Genomic DNA, 22,696 nt, shown 5'->3' with positions numbered 1-22,696 from the left:
CATGCTCTGAATCACGTGTGTAATCTGTCCAATGGATGAGCGAGACGTCACAGCCGGGGTGACGTAGTGACCAGAAAGCTTAAAAGCATGCGGTGGATACAGCGGCAGCTTTTTCTCATTCAGCGCGTGCTCTGTGTGTCGGTCCTTTTATGTTGTTTCTCTTTTGCCGCGGCATGCATAAAGCTCGCGAAAAGACGAAATATAAGGGCGAGAGCAGGCAGCATTTTAGGCTGTGTGTTTCTCCCTGCCTGCGCTATATTAAGGGTGGGGATACACACGGTCTGTGCGTTGTCTGCTTGGGAGCAGAGCATGCAAAGTCGGCTCTCGAGGGAGCCGACTGCCCGCATTGCGTGCGTTTGCCGCTGCGTGTGCTTCACCAGGAGTGTTCCTCTCGGTGCTGGCCCCGCTTCTGCTGAGGCAGAGCGGCGGCTACACTCATGGGGATCGCAAATGGATTTGGCGGAGGGAATGGAGATCTTTTATCTTCTTCACCTGCTCTCTGGGATCGGAAGCCCGTTCCGCGGTTTCTTTCCCCCGGGGAGAGGGCTCGACGGGCCTCCTGTCTTCCTCCGAGGAGGATGACATGGAGGGCGTTGATGAGGATTCGCCCCCTCAATCTCCCCAGTATGAGGAGCTGTTGGAGGTGGTTACTCGTGCTGTGGCCCAGCTGAACACTGACTGGCCCACCGAGAAACGCTTTCTGCGGAGTAGGCCACCACCTCCACGCCGGAGCCTACCTTTCTTCCCCAACCTCCACACTGAGGTGCCCCGGGTTGAACAGGCGCTGGCTAGCTATCTGTCCCCTGGCACAGCATCGTCACTGAAGGCTCCGGCATTGCCCTCCAAGCCGCTGCAGACCACCTCAGCGCTGATGGGCAAGGGGTACACGGCAGCAGGCCAGGCTGGTGCTTGCCTGCACACCATGGCGGTGTTGTAGGCTTACCAAGCCGATCTGCTGAAAGAGCTAGACGTGGGCGGGGAGATTAAGTCTGAGGATGTCACCGAGCTCAGATGAACCGCTGATTTGTCTCTCCGTGCCACCATGGAGACCGCCCAAGCTATCGGCAAGTCCATGGCAGCACTGGTGGTGGCGGAGAGGCATCTGTGGTTGACCCTGTGTGATATGAAAGAAAAGGACAGGGTCTTCCTCATGGATGCCCCGCTTGCACCTTCTGGCCTGTTCGGCGACACCCTCAATGCTGTCGTCAATAGGTACCAGGAGGCCCGTACACAAGCGGCGGTGTTTCAGCGGTTCCTCCCTCGCCGCTCTCTAGCTCTTGGGGCTGCCGGGCGGGAGCAGCCCCCTCCCTGTACCAGCTCCTCACACCGGGAGGCACAGAAACTGAGCTTCGCCCGTGTCGGGACCAGGAGCCCCAGCGACATTCTAAGCCGGGGTCTTCTAGGGCAAAGCTGGATCTGTGGACCGTTCTGCGGTCTAAGAAGACCTCGGCCAGGAAGTCCTGATGCTTGTCGCACAGGACTTCTGAGGGCAGGCCCCTCTGGGGAAGAGCAGTGTACACCTCATCACACGGTGCCCGTCTCTCTTCAGTGCCCTCAGGAGATCGGTCTGCCAACCCTGCCACCCTTGGTGCTTCAGGGCGCAGCGGTCTCTGGTGAGCGCTTCTCTCAGTTTCCTCCCAGGAACGTAGCAGTACTGGGAGGCTTGCTACCTCTTCAGAGGTTTCCAGAGCAGCTAGTTCGGCCATCCCCTGCCGGTCCGCCGCTTCAGGGCACCGAGCTAGCCGCTCTCATTACACCAGAGGTTAGTCTCGAGAGACTGATTCCCTTAGTGGACTATTTGGCAGCGTGGGAACTTCTGCCAAATGTGTCTCAATGGGTCCTGCATACTGTAGAGAGAGGCTACCGAATCCAATCCGGTTCTCCACCGCCTCGTTTCTGCAGGGTTCTTCCCACTCTGGTGGGCCCTGAGCAGGCTCTGGTAACGGAACAAGACGTAAACACTCTCCTGAGGAAGGGGGCCATCGAGGTGGCCCTCATGACAGAGAGTCCGGGTTCTACAGCCAGTACTTCATCATTCCGATGGAGGGTTGTGTCCCATTTTAGAATTGTGTCATTTGAACCGCTCAGTCATGCCACTGAAGTTCAGGATGCTCACAATCAATCAAGTCATGTCTCAGATCAGGTCCGAGGACTGGTTTGTCAAAATCGAACTAAAAGACACATATTTCCACATTTCTATCCTTCTCCAACACAGGAAGTTCCGCCAAGAAAAGTGTGCTTTCTCCAGTACAGAGAACCACTTATCTGGGCGTGGTGTGGGATTCGACCATGCACGTCTGTCTCCTGCTCGGATTGAGTCGATCCTCACAGCAGTCATGAGAGTGAGAGAAGGCGGGTCACTCACTGTAAAGCTCCAGAAACTGCTGTGTCTGATGGCAGCTGCGTCCAACGTGATAGCTTTTGGTCTGCTGTACATGAGACCCCTACAGTGGTGGCTCAAGCCAAGGGGTTCTCCCTGAGGGGAAACCCGCTTTGCATGATCAAGGTTATACGGCGATCCCTACGTGCCTTAGACATATGAAGGAAACCTTGGTTCTTGTCCCAGGGCTCGATGCTGGGAGCTCCTTGTCGCCGTGTAACACTACCGACGGATGCATCTCTCACCGTTTGGGGAACGGTCATGAGTGGCCGCTCAGCCCACGGTCTGTGGAGCGGCCGCCATCTCACTTGGCACATCAGCTGCCTGGAGATGCTGGCCGTGTTTCTAGCATCGAAACACTTTCTCCTGGACCTAAGAGATCGCCATGTGTTGGTGCGCACCGACAACACAGCGGTGGTCTCATACGTCAACCATCAGGGAGGTCTGCGTTCACGCCCCCTTTACAGGCTGGTGCCCCAGATCCATCTCAATATGGGAGCAGACATCCCGTTGAGGCAGGGGCTGAGGCCCGGGGAACGAAGGCTTCACCCCGAGGTGGTGAAGCAGATATGGAGAGTGTTTGGCCAGGCTCAGGTTTGCGATTCAGGAGATATCGCACTGTCCCCTCTGGTTCTCTCTGACTCATCCAGCTCCTCTCGGACTGGATGCCATGGTACAGACTTGGCTGAGGCTTCGTCTGTACGCCCTTCCCCCGATTGCTCTGTTCCCGGGAGTTCTGGAGAGAGTGCGCTGGGACGGGGTCCGTCTGTTGTTAGTAGCCCCGTTCTGGCCAGGCCGAGTATGGTTCTCAGGCCTGATTTCCTTTCTAGTCGGCCCTCCATGGGAGATCCCCGTCAAGAGGGACCTCCTCTCACAGGCGGGCTTCCACCCCCTCCCGGAGTTATGGAAGTGGTGGGTATGGCCTCTGAGGGGGCACAACTCGTGGCTTCTGGTCTCTCAACTGAGGTTGTTGAGACCATTCTCCAATCCAGAGCTCCCTCAATGAGGAAACTGTACGCCTTGAAGTGGAATCTTTTAACTTCTTGGTGCGGAGACCGCCAGCTCTGCCCAGTTGGTACAGTGCTGGAGTTCCTGCAGGTCCGATTCTCTGCAGAGTTGACCCACTCCACCTTGAAGGTCTAAGTGGCGGCCATTGCGGCCTACCATGCCCCTCTCGGTGGTCAGTCTGTGGGCAGACACCCCCTAGTTACACGTTTCCTCCGCGATGTGCTGAGGCTGAGGCCTCCGGTACGATCTCGTGTCCCTCCGTGGGACCTGGCTGTGGTACTGGAGGCTCTCTGTAAACCTCCTTTCGAGCCTATAGAGGAGATATCTGATCGTCATCTCACTTTGAAGACATCCTTTCTTCTGGTGATTTCTTCTCTCAAGAGAGTTGGGGATCTACAGGCCCTCTCAGTGGCCCCCTCTTATTTAGACTTTGCGCCTTTCTGGCAGGTGTCTCTATGCAGGACATCTGCAACGCTGTGGGTTGGTTTGTGCCCCTGATTTTCGTCAGGTTCTATGGTCTCGACATGCGAGCCACTCCAGGCTGTTTTGTTCTCTCGCCCTAGCTGGGATTTGTAAGTCTGGCAGCGTGGGCACACTCGTTCCCATAACGTTTCGACGCAGCTCGAGTTCCTGAAGGGGAACGTCTCCAGGTTACGTATGTAACCATGGCTCCCCGAGGGAACGAGACGCTGCGTCTCAGTGCCATACTTCTGGCATCCCTGCGAGCGCTCGCTTCATTCTCGAAGCTGCCGCTGTATCCACCACACGCGCTTTTAAGCTTCCTGGTCGCTACGTCACCCCGCCTGTGATGTCTCGTGCATCCATTGGACTGATTACACATGTGATTCAGAGCGTAGTCACGCTGAAGGCATTCCCATAGCGTTTTGACACAGCGTCTCGTTCCCTTGGGGAACCATGGTTACGTAACCTGGAGACGTTTTCCGTCATGTTCTTGCCTCTCCCCCTGCACTGATCTTATAGAGCACCACATGTAGATAACCCCAGGGTGGTGGTATTGAGCCACCCCTATTGTCTGCCCGACCACAAAAAAATGTGGTTTGGGATGAACTCAAGGCTATGCTTGACATGGGAGTAATCGACAAGTCCCACAGTGACTGGAGCAGCCCAGTGGTTTTGGTGCCCAAGGCCGATGGAATGGTACGTTTTTGTGTGGACTTTAGAAAAGTCAACGTGGTGTCTAAATTCGATGCATACCCAATGCCTCGCATTGACCAGCTGCTCGATCAGTTAGGCGCAGCTCGCTTTTATTCGACACTGGATTTAACAAAGGGATATTGGCAGATCCCCTTGACTCCAATTTCTCGCGAAACAGCGGCCTTTTCCACTCCGTTTGGGTTACACCAATTCGTAACCCTTCCTTTTGTGTTGTCCAGGTCCCCACAACGTTCCAGCAACTCATGGCCAGAATCCTTCGTCCACATGCTGCATATGCCGCTGCCTATTTAGATGACATTATTATCAACAGTAGTGACTGATAGTGGCACATGCAGCACCTGAGGGCTGTTCTGAGATCGTTGAGACTCGCGGCGGAAGGAAGTTGAGATGGTCGGGACTCACCCCAAGGAAGTGCGCAATTTGGCAGATAGAATTACGGTATCTGGGAGGTGAGACAGTTTCTTGGGCTGGCTGGCTATTACCATAGGTTTGTGCCTAATTATACGGAAGTCACCAGCCCGCTGACTGATCTCACTAAAAAGGGGTCACCAGATCCGGTCCAGTGGATGTCAGCGGGCTTTCACTCAGGTAAAAGCTGCACTCTGTGGCGGACCGCTCTTGTATTCTCATGACTTCTCCCTCCCTTTTATTTTGCAGACTGACACATCAGACTGGCGTATCAAGCAGATACAAGCTGAAAGGACCATAAATTCCATTCAGACCGAGGAGGGTGAGATAACATTTGATCAAGTAAACATAAATAATGTCTTCAGGAAGCACTATCTGGATCTATACAGTTCTGATTATTCAGATAGCTCCACACAGAAACAAGAAGCATTCCTGGATGCTTCAGATTTTAAATTCATAGATGCTGACTTTATAGCATCCCTTGAAGATAGCTTAGAGTGTGAGGAACTGTCTGAGGCCATTAGTAGTATGAAAGGATGGAAGGCCTGATGGTATACCAATAGAAATATATAAATTTTTTCAGCATAAATTAATTTAGCCTTTATTGTAAATGTACCAGGAATCATTAAAAAATGGTGCTCTGCCTCCTCTTTGAACACTGCAGTGATCAAACTGCTGTTAAAACCTGGTAAGCTATCAACAGATTGTGGTTCGTATAGGCCAGTTTCTCTCCTTACCAATGATTTAAAGATCCTCTGCAAGGTGTTAGCAAAAAGGTTAGAAATACTGTTGCCCCAAATTATCCATATGGATCAAAACGGATTTGTTTGGGGAGGCAAGGTTTGCATAATATCCACAGAGAGCTTAACATACTATATGAGAAATCTCATACTTATGATAATGCACTTCTTTCATTAGACATTGAAAAAGTGTTCGATATTTGTTCAAGGCTATAGAAAGAATGGGATTCAGGGAAAAGTTTCTGAAATGGATCCAGATTCTGTATGCTAACCCTTCAGCTGAGATACTGAGATAACAAATGGAATGATATCCCCCCATGGCAGTCCATAAACATTCACATATTTCAGGGATCACAGTTGGCTCCTCAGACCACCGTATTTCATTATGTGCAGATGATATTATTATATTCCTTTCCAATCTGAAACAGTCTATTCCAGCACTGCTTAATTTGACTGAAACTTTTGGGGAATTTTCATGATACAAAATTAATAATTCTAAGTCTGCATTGAGGTTTCTCCATAAAGAGGTAAGACTTCACCCACCATTTCAGACACCTTTTACAGTTTCACAAGAGGGTTTTACTTATCTTGGGATTAAAATTACTCCTACTGTTGATGAAATTATATCTGCTAATTACAGCCCTCTAAAAGATTCTGTAATTGATCTGTTGAACAGGTGGACAAATTTCACAAGCTTTATTTAGAACAACAAGTGTCCTTGTCTTGGGCTTTCTTTGCTTTACTTACCCTATGATAGAGGGGGATTAAACCTGCCAAACCTAAATTGGGACTACTGCGCAGCTCAAATTAGTGTGCAGTGTTTTATTTTGAAAAAGATTATCCTCCACCCCGGCTCTCCATAGAAGCCCACTATATTTCAATTCCTTTGAATTTATATCTGTATTCAGCAGATAATTAAAAGTTAATTAAACGTATAAAAAAATCCACACCAGGAATACTATAGCAGTTCGGTATGATGCTCTTGCATATCTAGGTGAAACATCACAAATTTCATGTTTTACACCAGTGTTTGGTAACTTCCAGCTGTACTTCCAGTAGAGCTGATCCAGGCTTTAAGTTCTGGTCAAACCAAGGTATTAAGAAAGTGTCTGACCCTTATAATGAGAGAGGATTTATATCCTTTGAAGAAATCAGGACAAGGTTTGGAATCCCCCAAAAACACTTTAAAAAAGTATTTGAAATTACGTAGCTTCATTCAGTCAAGACAAGTGGAGCGCCCTCTTTCTACTTTAGAAAATATCAAGCATAACTGTTTGAAAGATCGGGGTCAGATATCTGCATTATATAAGTAGTTTGTGGCCAAATCTAAAGAACTATTTCACGGCACACTTCAAGCATGGCGGTCCGATCTGCAGGTTGATGTAACTGAGGAAGAGTGGGAAACAGCTTGATTAAAAGCTCTAACGCAGACAGTGAGCACCCATTTGGGATTTCTTCAGTATAAATGGTTAAGCAGACAATACATCTCATCACATTATCCTTTGAACTTTAAAATTACCAAATATGAAAGATTGCTGTTAACGTTTTATTTGCCATAGGCTAAACATGTAATTGCTTGCTCTTGGAAAAAAGAAGAAAGTCCTGGGTTTCTCGATGGATAAATGGGTTGACTTCATGTCTTGCCTTGGAAAAGATTACTTATTTAGTAACAAACTTCATATATTTTGGACCATATGGAAAATGTTTCATGACTTTTTAGAAAATTTTGATGGTATCTCTTTTATAGACTTAATAGGTAGTGAAAGTATATAAACAATTAAAGAGGTTAATACTGTTTTTGTACATGCAGATGCAAGGGTTTTGTTCCTTTTTTATCAATTTATTATTGTTATTTTTTATTTTTATTTGGCTGCAATGAAAAATCCCAATTACTGTATACTCTTTATGTTTGATAAATAAAATATTGTTACAAAAAAAGATAAAATAAAAAAAAAGCCTTTAATGTGATGTGGCAAAGATGCGACTCTCTAGTTACAATGGAGCAGCAGCTAATTATTTGCCAATTATTCAACTTAAAATAGCTTGATAGCCTCAATCACCCTCTTGCCTTCTGCATTTCCCCTTTTTCTTCTCCAAAGGACCAAAGCCAGAACCCTTTTTTTTTGTTCTAGATTTAGATACATGTTGGATTTAGAAACATGCACAGTGGGCTAGCTCTTATCTTTTGTATGGTGCGCCTACCTTTGTACTGAGGGAACTGCAAAACACTGATCATCTGCAGGCACCCTTATGGTTTTCAAAAGCACATGCCATGTATGCAGCTCTCCAAATACCCCACCATCAAAAAACTTGCAAATAGTGAATGCAGATTTGAGATGATACCAAAAGGTATTAATTAATTAATCAGCCAAATCATTGATAATCTAGGCACAGTTCACCTTCTAGTAAGGCATTCATACCCAGGAGATAAAAATTTAAATAACAGCTCAGCTATGCTTGGTATCCTATTGTGTAAAAATCTCTGGTGGATGTCATAAGCTCACAGAAATGCAGAGCTGTAGATACTGTGCAAAGTCTGATAGCAGTTTTGATAATAAAGTTTTCATTATATAAAAGGTTAGGTTAAACCTGCAAGGTTTACACTTTCATGTAAATGTTCAAATGCTTTCATATCTCAGCAATATGGAAGAAGAAATATCAAGTAGGGAAACTTAATTCTATTGCCTACAATTACAATAGTTACAGGTGTACTTTTTCTCAACCAAAAACAAACAAACAAACAAATAAAAAAGATCACTAATTCATGTCAACATTCCTAAATACAGGTTAATCCTGCATGTGCCTGTAAGTGTACAAGGGTGCCTAGTTTTGTACATAGGAGTGTGTGTGTGTGTGTGTGTGCGCGCACACCCGCAGAACATCTGGATATTGTAAAGGGTAGGGTCTTCCTCAAGGGGAGCTAGTTGCTGAAGACACAGCTGCTCACAGCCACCATTAAATCCATCAGAGCAGTCGATGCCAATGTGGTGGTCATAGCAACCAGTACCATCCTTCATTGGGCTCAGACCAGGAGGGCACTAACACAGACAAAGCAAAAAAGACAAAAAATGTAACTAATTGAATGAAACCTTGACCATATTCTGTAATAAATAAAGCCCAATGCAGAAATGTCACAACTTGTCATCAATTATTCTAAGAAGTGAAGCGGATCCCTTCACGATTTGTATTTGTGTTGGCATTTCATACTTGAGTTCCAGCCCACTCACACAGCTCTTACACAACTAGTATTGAAATAGAAGAGCATAAACAGCACACAAGTCCCACAGGATATTGCAAAATACTCACTCTCCACCTTTTGAATCATGCAATTACATGTGCGTACGGGTGAAAGTATACCCATCCAAGATTACCCCGCTTTTGCAACTCCACACCTGCTCTCTCTGTTTCACACCATTCTATGCATCTCCCAAAGCAATTTTGCTCAGCACTACACAGCCAGTGATGATGTTTCTGTCAGCTCTGGCTTTAAAGGGGACTTTGATTGGTTGACTCTGACTAGGCAATCCTGCATGGAGAACAGGAGAAATTTCTCTGTATGCCTTTTGGGCATTAAGGTATAAATTTCATACTCTCTCTCTCTAGTGTCCAGAACACATGGACTTCTGTTTAGGACAATTTGCTGTATTGTATATTCAAAAACCCATGATTCTGTAATATTTCTAAAACTGGAGGATGCACCCTGAAAAACTGGTGTGTCCCAGGATGAAAAAAATTAATTAATAGGGCTGTAAAGAAAAAAAAACAATTACATTTGATAATTGGTCCAACAGTCTCTAATACTTAAATGTGCATCCCCAAGCAAAGATTTGGGGAGAGAAGTAGTAGTAGTACAGGGAACTGACAAAGGACCAATTCTTAAACAAAATTAAGACAGTGAAGTAACATTTAAAATTGCTGCTCCTTACAGAGTCAAAACTAAGACACATCAATACATGTTAAATTTAACTGAATTGAATCTTATTGGCTTGGACCTGTATCAGATCATTTCAGTGTGGAACCAAATCATATCACCGCTGAACCAAATCGTATCAGTGGTGAATCGAATCGTATCAGTGCTGAACAGAATCATATCATTGCTGAATGCGAACTGTATCAGCAACAAATCGAAATATATCAGTGCTGAATTGCATTGTATCAATGCTGAACAGAATCATATCATTGCTGAACAGACTTGCACTGGTGATAAACTGGATCGTATCAGTGGTGAATCAAATCATATCGGTACTGAACTGAATGGTATCAATGCTGAATCGAATCGTCTTGGTGCTGAACTTAATCATATCGGTTAATTGAAATGTATCAAATCATTACGTATCAAAACTTCTTGAATTGTATCATTTTGTATCATAACGTACTGTATGTCGTACTGCCGTATCAAGATGCATATTGCATAATCCAAACAAGATTGACACTCCTAATCATAATGGAATGAGTTTTAAGGTGTCAGGAACAGTCTTTAGTAGAACAATAAAGTCTGATAATGTCTAACTGAACTGAACAGTTAAATGTAAAACTGTGATTTTTTTGACTGTTTAACTTTGTAATTAGGTTGTAGTTCTGCTTAATGGTATTTTAACTGCATATCTATTTTTTAACATCCATTACCTGACTTGTGAAGGTCAACAACCATCTTTCTCTTTTCTAATGAAAGCTCTTGACCTTTTTGTATGAAAATGAATGAAATATTTTACTGTTTATAACCAGGGGAACAGGAAATGGTCAAAAATATGAACAGATTTCCTGCGGTTGGTGAGCAATTATGTCAATACTGTTGCCATGCCTGTTTTTGAGAGAAAATAGTATTATTTAAAAATTATAAGAATTATATTTGTTAGAGCAAAACCACATAGGGTGGGCATAAATAATGCTGGAAGCCATTTGAAGTGTAGAGTGTCTTCTGTTTTGGTAAAATTATTTCCCCTAACCTTATAAAATTAAAAAAAAAATCTAAAACAGTTCATAATTTTGCAATACCGTTCATTATATCCATCCATTATACTGTATATTGGCTATATATTGCTATTTACTAACATGCCATGCAACACCTCTACAAAGCCAGTCCACTCAGAACGATGACGATATTAAGAGCTGTCCATGACTCAGAAGCAACTCACTGGCTATAAATTCAATCAGGATGAGATTTATGAAAAAATATGGCTTAATCCATGGGGAGAATCTTCCACAGTCCTTTACAGGCATCCTTTTTCTAATCAGAATTCAATAACCAGCATCCATAAATGTGTAAGGGGTTTCTAACCAAAGAACCAATGAGCATCCCATTTCCCCTCTACAAATATCCTATAACAGCCTTTTCCAAAAGTCTGAAATGTAATACACCTTTACTGAGCTGGGGTCAAAAAGCATTTATAATGATTGGATCATAGCCTTCTGTTTGCTTCTTCCTTTTGTGACCAGAGATTTAGAAAGGTCAACAGAATAAAAGCAAGTCTGTGGGAGTAGATAATATAAAAAGGGTTTTATAATAATGCTTTTTTATATTAAAAGGGGTCTTTATGATAATGCCTTTTCACAAAGATTTATGATCAAGGAAAACATAAAAGGAAGGGGTCAAGTGAGAAGAACTGGATCCTACCCGATTTAAAGTCATTTAACTTTAGCAATCCATTTCTATATATGAAAAGGTAAAATTTGTTAGTGTGTTCTTTCGTGGAGAGTCTGTGTGATCTGCACTTGTGAAGCTTGATAGTCAGATAGCTCCGGACTGCAATAGCCAACACGCATTATACATTATACGGTTAGATGACCACATTATAACGGTTAAAAAGAACTCTTCAGTAGCTGTCAAACACCACCAAAGGCCGAATAAATCAGGCATTTTATCCAACTTTGGAGTTCTATTTCGCTATGGAGGAGCTCTATTTCTCTACAGAGCTCATTATGTTTCAGTCGACCAGTTTAAAAATGCGCAGGTCAGACACTTTGTTTACTCAATCAAAATTTTTGGGAGAATTCGTGAATGTATTTATTTATTTTAAGATATGGTCAACCTGTAGTACTTTTTTTTTTTTTACAATATTAAACCTATGTTTGTAGCAATTTTTATTTATTTAGTTTTATACACACAATGTGACAAAAATGCACATTGTTTTGCATTGTTTACGATTTAGAAATTTTTAAAAGCCTTTTCAGTCTCTTTTTTCTTCATTCAATTTTTGTTTAAAATATACTGACAATCAAATGGAATAGAAATCGTGAAGCCAGTATCATGAATTGAATTGAATGATGAATGGAGTGTATCGTCACACCCCCATGAGTTATTGTATTTGAGTATAAATTCACAATACATGGAAGAAAACCATGAACTAGTAAAGCTTTTAATCTCACAAATACAGTTCCCTCTGAAAGTACTGGATGACCAGTTCTTTTGTTTTTGCCATACCCTGAAGACGTTTGGGTTTGAGATCAAAAGATAAATATTAGACGATAGACCTCACATGTTCCAATATTTCTGAATTCACTTGATCACTTGAAAAATAACTGGGTTCAAACAAAAGGTGCCACGTTCTAAGTTGTTTAACAGATCTAGATGTAAATATCAGGAAATGAAATTCTGAAATTTTCTCATCTCAAACCCAAATGTCTTCAGTATATAGCCAAATAATGAGGGTGGAAGCAAGACAATTTGACAAGTTTGCCATGATTAATGTGATAATTAGGCTATTTATGCAGCAATACTGGACTAGACTGCTACTATCTTCTGTTGAGAGATGCGCCAAGTGACTGGACAGGGCAATACTTTTATTTTTATATATATTCTGTACTTTACTCAGTTAACTGTGCACATAATTTAATGTGGCCATGAGATAGTAAATCAAAGTGATTAATTGCAATGTGTGCGAGGGATCTAGGCAAATATGTTTTGGGTTTTTAAGAATATATATATATATATATATATATATATATATATATATATATATATATATATATGTAATAATAATGTTAAATTTATGTATTTAATATTGCCCTTGAATAACATTCCATAGATTTAGAAACAAAATGTGCTATGTTCTTAGCTGTTTAACACATTTACATGTAAATATCAGGAAATGAAAGCTGAAATTCTGATCTCATTCTGGTCTCATATTCATCTTTTGATCTCAAACCCAAATGTCTTCAATGTATAGCAGAAACCAAAGAACTGGTCTTGTCATTCCAATATTTTAAGAAGGGACTGTAAGTGGACATCCAGCTTCTCCAGCTACCCAAACTTAAACTAGCATGCAATGAAAATTACAATAAACTGTGATCCTCATGCAATATAATGCCTACACTAGTTTATCACTTATAGCAGATATTTTATTCTGACCCTATTACTCTGAGAGGACTGTTTAGTTTAGCATCTTCAAGGCTTTCACATATTCTTGCATGAAAAAAGGCAACCACACGAAAGATTAATCTTTGAAGATAAATGTGTTCAGATTTAGTATCAAGAGATGTCTGGTTGCTCACTGAGATAACCATAACAAATTGTTCTGTCCTGAAATCTCTTCACTTCATTTTAAAATGCCAAGAAAACGTCACACATTTGAAAAACAAGACCAGTGGACAAGCTTCCTTCACCATCCCTCAGCGTAGCAGACAATTTCTCAGCACAAGTGTCCATATGTCTTTGTAAGCATGAGAGCAGGAATTATATTTCAGGTCACTTTAGGGGCTGCAATCCAGAATTAGTATGCCCTGGCGTCTTGAACAGCAAGACAGTGACAGAAATGGATAAATCCCTTTAAATCCACTTTTGATAAAAACATGGTGGTGCTGTACAGAAGCATTGTATAATAGCCTCTCTCTCACAGAGCATGCACTCACAGGACCTTTCAGAGTCTTAACAGAGAACTGAGAACAGCTTAGCAGGAATTGTTGTTGATGGATGGACTGATGGAACGACCTTCTGTCTCCACATGCCCCAGGTTTAAATCTTGCCTTAAGAAACAATATGAGGAATAGACATGTGCTCACAGAGATCTAACCTCCGGTGAACTATAGTTTTAACCTTATCATGCTGATGATGGTCTAGTGAGATTAGTTGGGATTTGGACCAAACTGACTGAGTCCTGACCAAAGTTCTGCTCCTGGAGATCTAACCTCAAGGATGCTATAGATTTAAAGCTAAAAACTCTATTGAAATCAAGAAAGACCCTGCTGCTCATCCTTTCAACACACTCATCAGTACCAAAGCATTTATGTAAACGATTTGCCTGAAGGAAGCTTATCAAGACAGGAAAGATTTTTTCACAGATTTTATAGATATTTTCTTATTTCCTTTCCCCCTCTTTGGTCTGATTAGTGAAATGACAACGTGTTACAATTGCTTGACAAAAAAAAAAAAAAAATCAACAACAATAAACAGATGATTAAAGATGATTGGAGAAAGAAGCATGTTCAAAACACATGTCTGTGGTGCTGGTCTAAAGTGGTAACATGAAGTGCCAGTGTGAAAGACATAACCACTTTGACAAATTGATGTCTTATTTATAGCCATGAATCACAAATCCACTAAAAGATAACTGTTGTTGCCATTCATGTGGATGTTTGTGAACATGGAATTTTGTGTAGCTGAACTTCCACAAATTTTAGTTGATTACCCTAGAAGCAGCAGTTCACTCTAAACATTCTGACGTTCAAATGCTAATGAGGACCATGACAGGATGGACTGGTCAAGTTCAATTTAAACTGGACTGGAACAGCAGCCCAAGTGAATATAACTAATGGCTCAGACTGAATCACAAACTAGAAAAGGCTATTTTCTACAACATCTAGAAAAGTATGTGACTGCTGCACACAATGCATGAATGCTATTCATTGCTCTTTTAATACACTAATAGCTTTAAAAAAATAATACTAAGAAAAAAAAAAATAAGACTAATCATAAAAGACTAAAACATAAAAATCTCCTCCATGGCTCCTCAATCTCCTGAGTTTTACATAGCATGGTGATGCCAGCATCTGTCTTTGCTAACATGGAAAATCAAAGAGATCCTCTTTGCTAGCACACCAGGGCATCTTATTTAGGTGTGAACAGGGACCAATTTATTTTTCATGCAGGCAGCAACGAGACAGCTCTCTCTGCAATACCAATCGCGACAGAGAAAAAAGAACTAATTAATCACATCGTCATTTAGCGTTTATCAGAGTTTAATCTAAATGAAGGCACTGCTAGCTCTCCTGATGAGTGCCATACTCAGTGAGGTGGGTCATAGAGTGCCTGCTCATGCTGATTCCAATATTAAAGATGACGCTGCCGTCCTTGGACAGAGTGTTAATTGATTAGTGTGGAACTGCACTCACTGGGAGCCAGCCAGTTAGCTTTTCAGATCAGACAATGTGAGGCATCGTTTACACACTCTCTGTCAACAAGCAATTACAAAACATCAGGCTATGAAAGCGACAGATGGAACTCACATTGGCTAACAGGGACAGCAAGGTAGTGTGTTTAATTTTCCACAAGTGAAATGTGAATAGGGTGAAAAATATCTCTAGTGTTACTTTTTTATTCAGTAATGTCTGCATGGTCAATTAACATACATTCGAAAAACAAACTGTGGCACACTGATTGAAAACATTGGTAACCTTTTATTTGAAGGAAGCCTACACTGAGCCTTCATAATATTCATAAGCAATGCTTAAATATCTTATAAAGTAACACTGTGTACGGCTTATGTCAAAACCTTGTCTGTATGACTTTGTCTCAAATACCAGTTATTATGAGTCAACTGTATGAGACTGTTGTATCTGTAATTAATTAATTTTTAATCTAATCCTCTAATTCTAAATTATTCGTTTCTTTACTGACAGAACTTTTAGGGAGTCTTAAATCTTGAGCAATCTTCTACGAAGTACCCACGTGTAATCTTACCTTTTGGTAAGTGTATTGTCAGTGTCTATGTCTTACACAAGTATCGAAATGGTCTTAAAGTGCTGGCTGTCCATTTGCATTTAAAACTATTATGAAGAATAATTCTGCTACAATCTCACTTACTCACAAACCTATATAAAAGATTGATGATACTACTAAAGATACTAAAGAAGTAATCAAATTATACATTTATAACAGTGTTACAAAGTACTGTATATGCATTTTACAAATTTCTCAATGTGCCATCAATGCAATAAAGATGATTCAGACAATAGTATGGGGAATTGCAGATTCAATATTTCAATATCTGCTGGAAAACATGTCTGTAGCTTTAAGATTGACAAAAAGAGTGTTTTATCTCGTAATGTGTTTTTGTAGTCTATTTTATAGTCCTACGCAAAACTTAATAACCTGCTGTCTGACTTTAGAACAGTGCAACAAACATTTTCTTTGATGCATCTTAGCTTCCCTTGTCCATGGTATTCTTCTGTGCATGGAATGTCTTTATTCGCCAAAACATTAACGGAGGCTCAAATTAAGAAAATTAAACATGTCGTTTAGCAGGGTTAATTTCATATATAAGTATAATTTCATATATAAGTATCTACGCTGCTGTTCAACACAGAGTACATGCACGCATAATTTACACAATTTACTTAAATTTTATAATGAGCTTAGTTATAGCTAATAACTCTTTAGGCTTATTTACAGTCCAGACTTTTGCAAGTATTTCTGACCTTGGAAAAAAAAGAAAATGGACTAAACAATGCTAGTGACTAGCAGCTACAGCTGACTTGTAATCTGCTTCTGGTATTTTGTTCGGTGTGATGACGAAATGCGTGCATGACACGCTACCCTGTTCACACACACTGGATTGCCTATAGCAGCTACCCCCTAAAATCTACGAGCAATACTATCATCAAATGTTGATAGTTAGTAGCCATGATAAGATGACAGTATATCTTACAGGTAACAAACATGAAAGTCACCAGTTTTGACAAAAGCGTTTCATAAAATCCCCATCATTGCTTTATAAAAGATTTAAGCAATGCTCATGAATATCTTATAAAGAACCTATGTGGGTACCTTACAAATAAATTATTATCAATATATTAATACATTGCATGACTGCAATGTATTAATCATTTATATGAACCTTATTTTAGAGAATAGTAATATTCAGCAGGTCTAGGCTGTCACACAGGCCTGAACAACAGCTGTAAGCCACATGAAAAGCATAATTAGCTCTGTTTTAGATGGAGCACAAATATATCCTACAATTTGCACACACCAGACAGCATCTCATAGGAACCACAAAATACAAAGGTGTAACTTAATTACATATATTAGATATCTCCCACAATTTCAGAACTAATTATTATTTTTTTATTTATTTTTTTTTGCATCAGCACACGCCACTGGCCAAGTGATGCTTGCAGAAGTTCTATGCAAGTCAAGCTAATATAATCTATTCCTAAAAGAAACTTTAGATAAAGATATAAACATTTTAACCAACGGACTCCATGCAGAGGTGCATAACCTGCCATTCTTCTCATAGCAGTGAAATATGAGTCATAGGCAGGGATAGTGTGGGAGGATGAGATAATCAAATCATCTCAACGTGCAAATACTGTAGTTTGACACATTGCATCATGCAAACCACTTCAGCATTCAGTGGTGTTTTTAGTGTCTTGTTTTTGTTCCTAAGCTCTCAAATAACAGTATATAATATTACAGTTTTATATTTCTGTTAGACTTAGTATGTTCAATCATTACCCATGTTCATTACTAAATTATGACATAAAAATGCCTGTTTATTAATACAATCGCTAGAAATATATTTGTAAAAACTGTTATATAATATTAATAAAGTTCATTTTAATGTTACAGAATCATAGCTGATCATTTAAGACTATTATACAATAATCAACAATTAAAAGGCAAAAAAAAAAACATAATATAAAAAAACATAACATAACATACATTATCTGTGCCCAGATAATGTACAAGCTTAGAACCATAGTTTGTCCTTGTCTTTTATGTTGTATTTGAAGTTGGTCCAAATTTTGGAATCTACAAATTCTCTCAAACAAATATGTGCATTCTGCACACTCCCACCTCAAAAGTAGAAATGTGGTGATCAGTGATATTCCAACCCTTGTCTACCCTGGGTCATAGAATTGAACCCGAAGACTCTTAACACAGGCCACTAAACCCATTACTTCATGCTAAGTGGAGCTACATAATGCTTGCCCAGTCTAAAAGGTTTCTGGGATAATGCTTTTTTTTTTCTTGAGCAGCAGGTTAGTAGCCTTCACCTGCCTGGCAAGCACAAAAGGAAGTGGTTTATTGCCCTCTCCTTTGAAAGATTTTAATAGCATTAGCCAGTACAAGATTATTTTTTTGAGAAATAAAATGGGTAGAAAATTGCATCATATCACTGTTGAATGGTGAATGTTGTTGAAAGGTTCTGATCTAATATCTGAACTGCCAAACGCAACCACGCACATGCACAAAAAAAAACAAACAACAAAAAAAGAAAAAAAAATTGGGAATGCAATCAGAAGCTGTGACTATGATAGGGATGTAACCGAATACAATTTCCGAAATGAACAGATAATGTGTTCTAAATGGAAACAAATGCAGATACAAATATTAGGGGCACTTTTAGTTTTTTTTTTTTTTTTTGAGTTTTAGAAAGCTTGCCAGAAAGGCCATCTGTTTGGGACTAGAGAGGCACGAGCAGGAGGTTTTTACTTTCATGTGTGCGCGAATGAGTGGTCAGATATGAAGCTCACAGGAAAAAGAAAGGCCATGTACATTATACAAATGTGCTGTGCTGCACAATACATTTACAGCATGCTTAGTAACTGTCTGGTCAAGGTTGTTGTGGTTTAAATTACGCTATTAGTTTGTTTATATTTTGATAAATAAAACTAACTAAGAAAATAATGTTAGAAAGTATTGAGGGAATGTACAAACAAAAATAATAACTGCACAGGTGGGATGAAAAACCAGAGTGAGAAAATCTTAAACATGATTGCTTTTCAACCTAAGACAAATCTTGCAGTAGAAACTAAGTGCACTAATCACACTGCAAGAAAAAGTGAAACTGAAATCACATTAAGCATCAGGCAGATGGCAAGAGAAACCAGAATCCTTGCCTCATTTCATGGCTGATGAGCCTTCACAAGAATAAACTTTGATATAATAGATTTAAAAAAAAAAAAAAAAAGCCATAAGACCAGGGATTTGTGGTCTGTAATCATAAAGAAGACTAGCAATTTCCTGAGATTAATTTTGATATTGATATTCTCTTCATGCGACTGTGTAAAGCAGGTTTTGTATATACAAAAAATGGGTGAAAACAGAGATCAAGTGTGCAAAAGAGAAAGTAAAACCCCTATTAGAGTAATGGCCAACAAGTATATAAAAACATGCAGAATGTAGAGAAAGGGCCGGGGTAACGCACCACACAACCGGTGGAGTCCAACTTCCGGTCAGATATGCAGCGGAAATTACGGCTGCAGCCGCCATTGTCCTTTGAGCAGTCTCGCACCGGGCCAAAGGAGTCCAGCAGAACTTCCAGACTGTCAAACGATGAGGAAATCATCAACTCCTCTCTGCAAAATACCAAAAACACAGAGTACACGCTGTCAGTAACTACTGCTCAGAAAACGTAACTGTAGTAAGTCACAATAGTATATCTGAATTACTTTTAAATCTGATGTAAATGACTGAGAAACGATATAGACTGCTCAAAAAAATAGCACATAAGCAATTTAAAAAAAAATGCCTTATACTTTTAAACCCTTTTCAATTACATAGATTGTTTTTGGGTCAAAGAACTTCAGTAAAAACATTTTGTGATGTCACGAAATAAATTCAACAGCTTGAATCTATCATTTAATGCAAAATTGGCAAATGAATGAAATTGTGGTTATGTTATATTTGGTTTGAGTGCTGTTACATAAATCATAATGTAACTCAAATACCGAAAAACATCTTCCTGTTACTAATGTCAACTCCCTGGGCTTCTTTATCTGGAGCTTTCCGCATTTGTGAGTAATTTCTGAACTCTGGCTAGGAAAACACAAAGACCCCCTAAACTCGGAATTCCTAGTCGTAAATTAGGGACAGTCTCTTCAACTCTGAGTTTAGCAAGAGACACCAAATCAACATGGCTGTTAGCAACATCAACAGTAAACAGAGTAGCACTTTTTCTTTTAAATTTTGCTGTATATACAAGTACTTGCTCTAGATCATCCAACCTACAGACATATTTGCTTGTAAAATACATCAACAGTTCACTTTTTTGAGGAGGTAAATATACATCAGTCAAGTTCTGACTTAGATGGCTACATCTACAACTGACTAGAGCTACAACTGGATTTCTGCAATGCTACTTTTTGGCAATGTCTTATTACCTAGCTGATTAGCTATGCAGGTGGATAACCTACATAATTATTAATTCTGGTCATTTTTATCACAGTAAATGTATAGAGATGTCCCTAGGTCATTTCCACAGTGTCATCATCAATAAATGAATCAGTTAATCAAATAATCAACCAACCAATCAATCAAAAATGAAACTGTGTAGTTTCTGTTAAGCTGACAGAGGCAAATGCCTTATTCTGAGTGAAAAAGCATTCAAATTCTTGCCAAACCTTGACCATGTGAACCTGTTGCTGCAGCCATGGTTTGAGCTGTACTGATGTGTGTTTTTCCCCTCAAAGCACTAATCATCCAACTATTTATAATTTATACTTTTGAAATTTGAAAAAGAATAATCATGATGGGAAAACAGAAATGTGACCTTTTTATTGCCTGTTATGCATAGAGTTTACTAAATCACTGCAGCATTGAGTAAGTGGGATGTGTGATAAATTGGTTTGGTGGGGTTTGATGTTCCACTGATATTATGATTACTCTGAACACTGGGTGCAGGGCAGGAATACACCCTGGATTGGATGCCACCCCAGTGAAGGGGCACAACACCCACCCATTCTTGTTCTGAATATTGCCTTATCCTTCTGCTTTGTTTGCCTTGGTTTATGTTAATAAAACCTGCACTTGCATATCTCTGGCTGCCTTTCACGGCAGTACATTAAGCAAGTACTTATAAATGCATTCAGTTTTCAAATTATTAAAAAAAAAAAATAATTCATTTATTTGCACAAACAAATGAATGCAGATGCCCAATAACCAAACAGTCAGGCTTCTCATTTATACCAGTGCAGCAGAGTACTCTCAGACACTGCAGAGCATATCACAGACCAAATCTTAATAAACTATTCATTCATGTGTAACCAGGCTTCAGCACAACATGGGAGGACTGTGTGAATTACCGCAAGACATTCTAGTGAACTCAAACCACCTGACAGTGAGGCAATTTTCACTCAACTGCACCTCAGTGTCTTAGGGCATATCACTCCAGTGTCTGAGGAGTGCCTGGTCTGTCAAATTTACCTTTGGGACGCCAATCACTCTGCATGAGCGATGTACTGAAATCCAGAGGAATGTCATTTGCAACCCTAAATCTGAGGAAACTTCAGGACATTCTAGCCCACCTAGCTCTGATTTAGAGCTAGCACAGTATGCACAGGGTGAAATGATGTATGCTAGTCATGGACAGAGGTACTTAGAATTTTTGTGTGTGAACGCGCTTGTGTGTGTGTGTGTATATGCCATATCAGGATAGGAAAAGAGACATAATTTTGTATAGAAACAGTCTTGGTTATATAACCAATGAGGCTAACTAGTTATTGTAAAACTCATAAATTTCTAAGATTAATCTGTCTGCATTTGTGAGATGTCCTGTAGAGTATGGTCGTGTGTGTGTGTGTGTGTGTGTGTGTATAAAAGCAATATGAAACATATCAACACATCAAGGACTAAGACTTAACTAGGCATCTGGTCTACAATATGCTGGCCACTCTAATTAAGATCAGGGTAAGATATGTGTTTGCTACAGCCACAAATGCCCATTAAGAGGGTCGTTTCTGGGTTCCTTACAGCAATGACTACTGTATTTATTCCCTATAAAGCTAATCATAATAATAGATAGATGTACTTTATTGATCCCCAAAAGGGAAATTTTGTAAAGCACCTCCTATTGGCCTTTTTTCATGTAACCTTACAGCTTTGGATCCATAATAGGATAAATAAAGCTCTTTAGCTCCTTCTGTGGCCATATATATATATATATATATATATATATATATATATATATATATATATATGTATTGATTCTGAGTGATTTTACTGCTCGGTCACATTCTATCATGTAATAGAGGCGAAGGCGGATGCAAGTGCAGACGTGAATTTTAATGAAAAACAAACAATCCAGACAACATAAACTTAGACACACAAAAAACATGAACTAGGATCTCAAGGCAAAACACATACATGGACTAAAGAACAGAAAATCACTACTTAACCGCAAAGTAAGACAAAAGCTAGACAGTAAGTGAGGTGCAAGATGTGACTTAAATACTTGCATTCATTAGCAAAAACAGATGGTCATGTGACGTGATCCGGTGAGGTGCAGTAGCTGATGGGAATCGTAGTCAAGACTCAAGTGACGATTTCAGCATAAACCAGACACAGTCATTTTCCAAAATAAATAGTGTCATCTGTTCTAATGTTAAAATTCAACAAATGTGCACTCAAATAAAGTATGCCCTGTTTAAATAAATTGTGAACTTCATTTGAGAAACAGTGTAGTAAGAAGAACGCTAAATGAGTAAATTAAAATCAGAAAATCACCTGCAAATCAGTAAATGGTTTACAGTCATTTGGTTATAGTATCATAAATTCAGAATTCTTCCACATGCCCCTGAAGTCTGCAAACTGTATGAAAAATATCAATACAGCATTTAATCATTACTTGGCAGTGTGTATTACGTTTCTCTAATTGATTTTTGATTAACTTCGATGGCCATTTATTCCCTCAGTTACTATTAGGTAAAACTTGCAGTAGAAGACCTTAAAATTCTCAGAGGGTCCTGATCACTGTGGCCTTACAAAAACATACTGTAGCATTAATTAGCACAAGAGTGCTCATTTGTTTTTCAAGATTTGTGGTCC

General features: G+C 40.2%; 1 protein-coding gene across 6 annotated transcripts in view; it reads right to left on the bottom strand.

The window, feature by feature from the left end:
* astn1 (astrotactin 1) overlaps positions 1-22,696 on the bottom strand; it is a 281,516-nt gene that overhangs the window by 133,707 nt on the left and 125,113 nt on the right. For all 6 annotated transcript variants that reach the window (XM_053233344.1, XM_053233343.1, XM_053233345.1 and 3 more), the window contains 2 exons: positions 19,080-19,230; positions 8,584-8,750 (listed from right to left, as the gene is read on the bottom strand). In XM_053233344.1, coding sequence (XP_053089319.1) covers positions 8,584-8,750; positions 19,080-19,230 — 318 coding nt within the window. The remainder of the gene's footprint in view (positions 1-8,583; positions 8,751-19,079; positions 19,231-22,696) is intronic.

The sequence above is a fragment of the Pangasianodon hypophthalmus genome, chromosome 4, assembly GCF_027358585.1.
Source record: "Pangasianodon hypophthalmus isolate fPanHyp1 chromosome 4, fPanHyp1.pri, whole genome shotgun sequence".
In the NCBI taxonomy this organism is placed as follows: Eukaryota; Metazoa; Chordata; class Actinopteri; order Siluriformes; family Pangasiidae; genus Pangasianodon; species Pangasianodon hypophthalmus.
The sequence above is the reverse complement of the archived record's forward strand: the minus strand, read 5'-3'. Positions and strand labels throughout refer to the sequence as shown.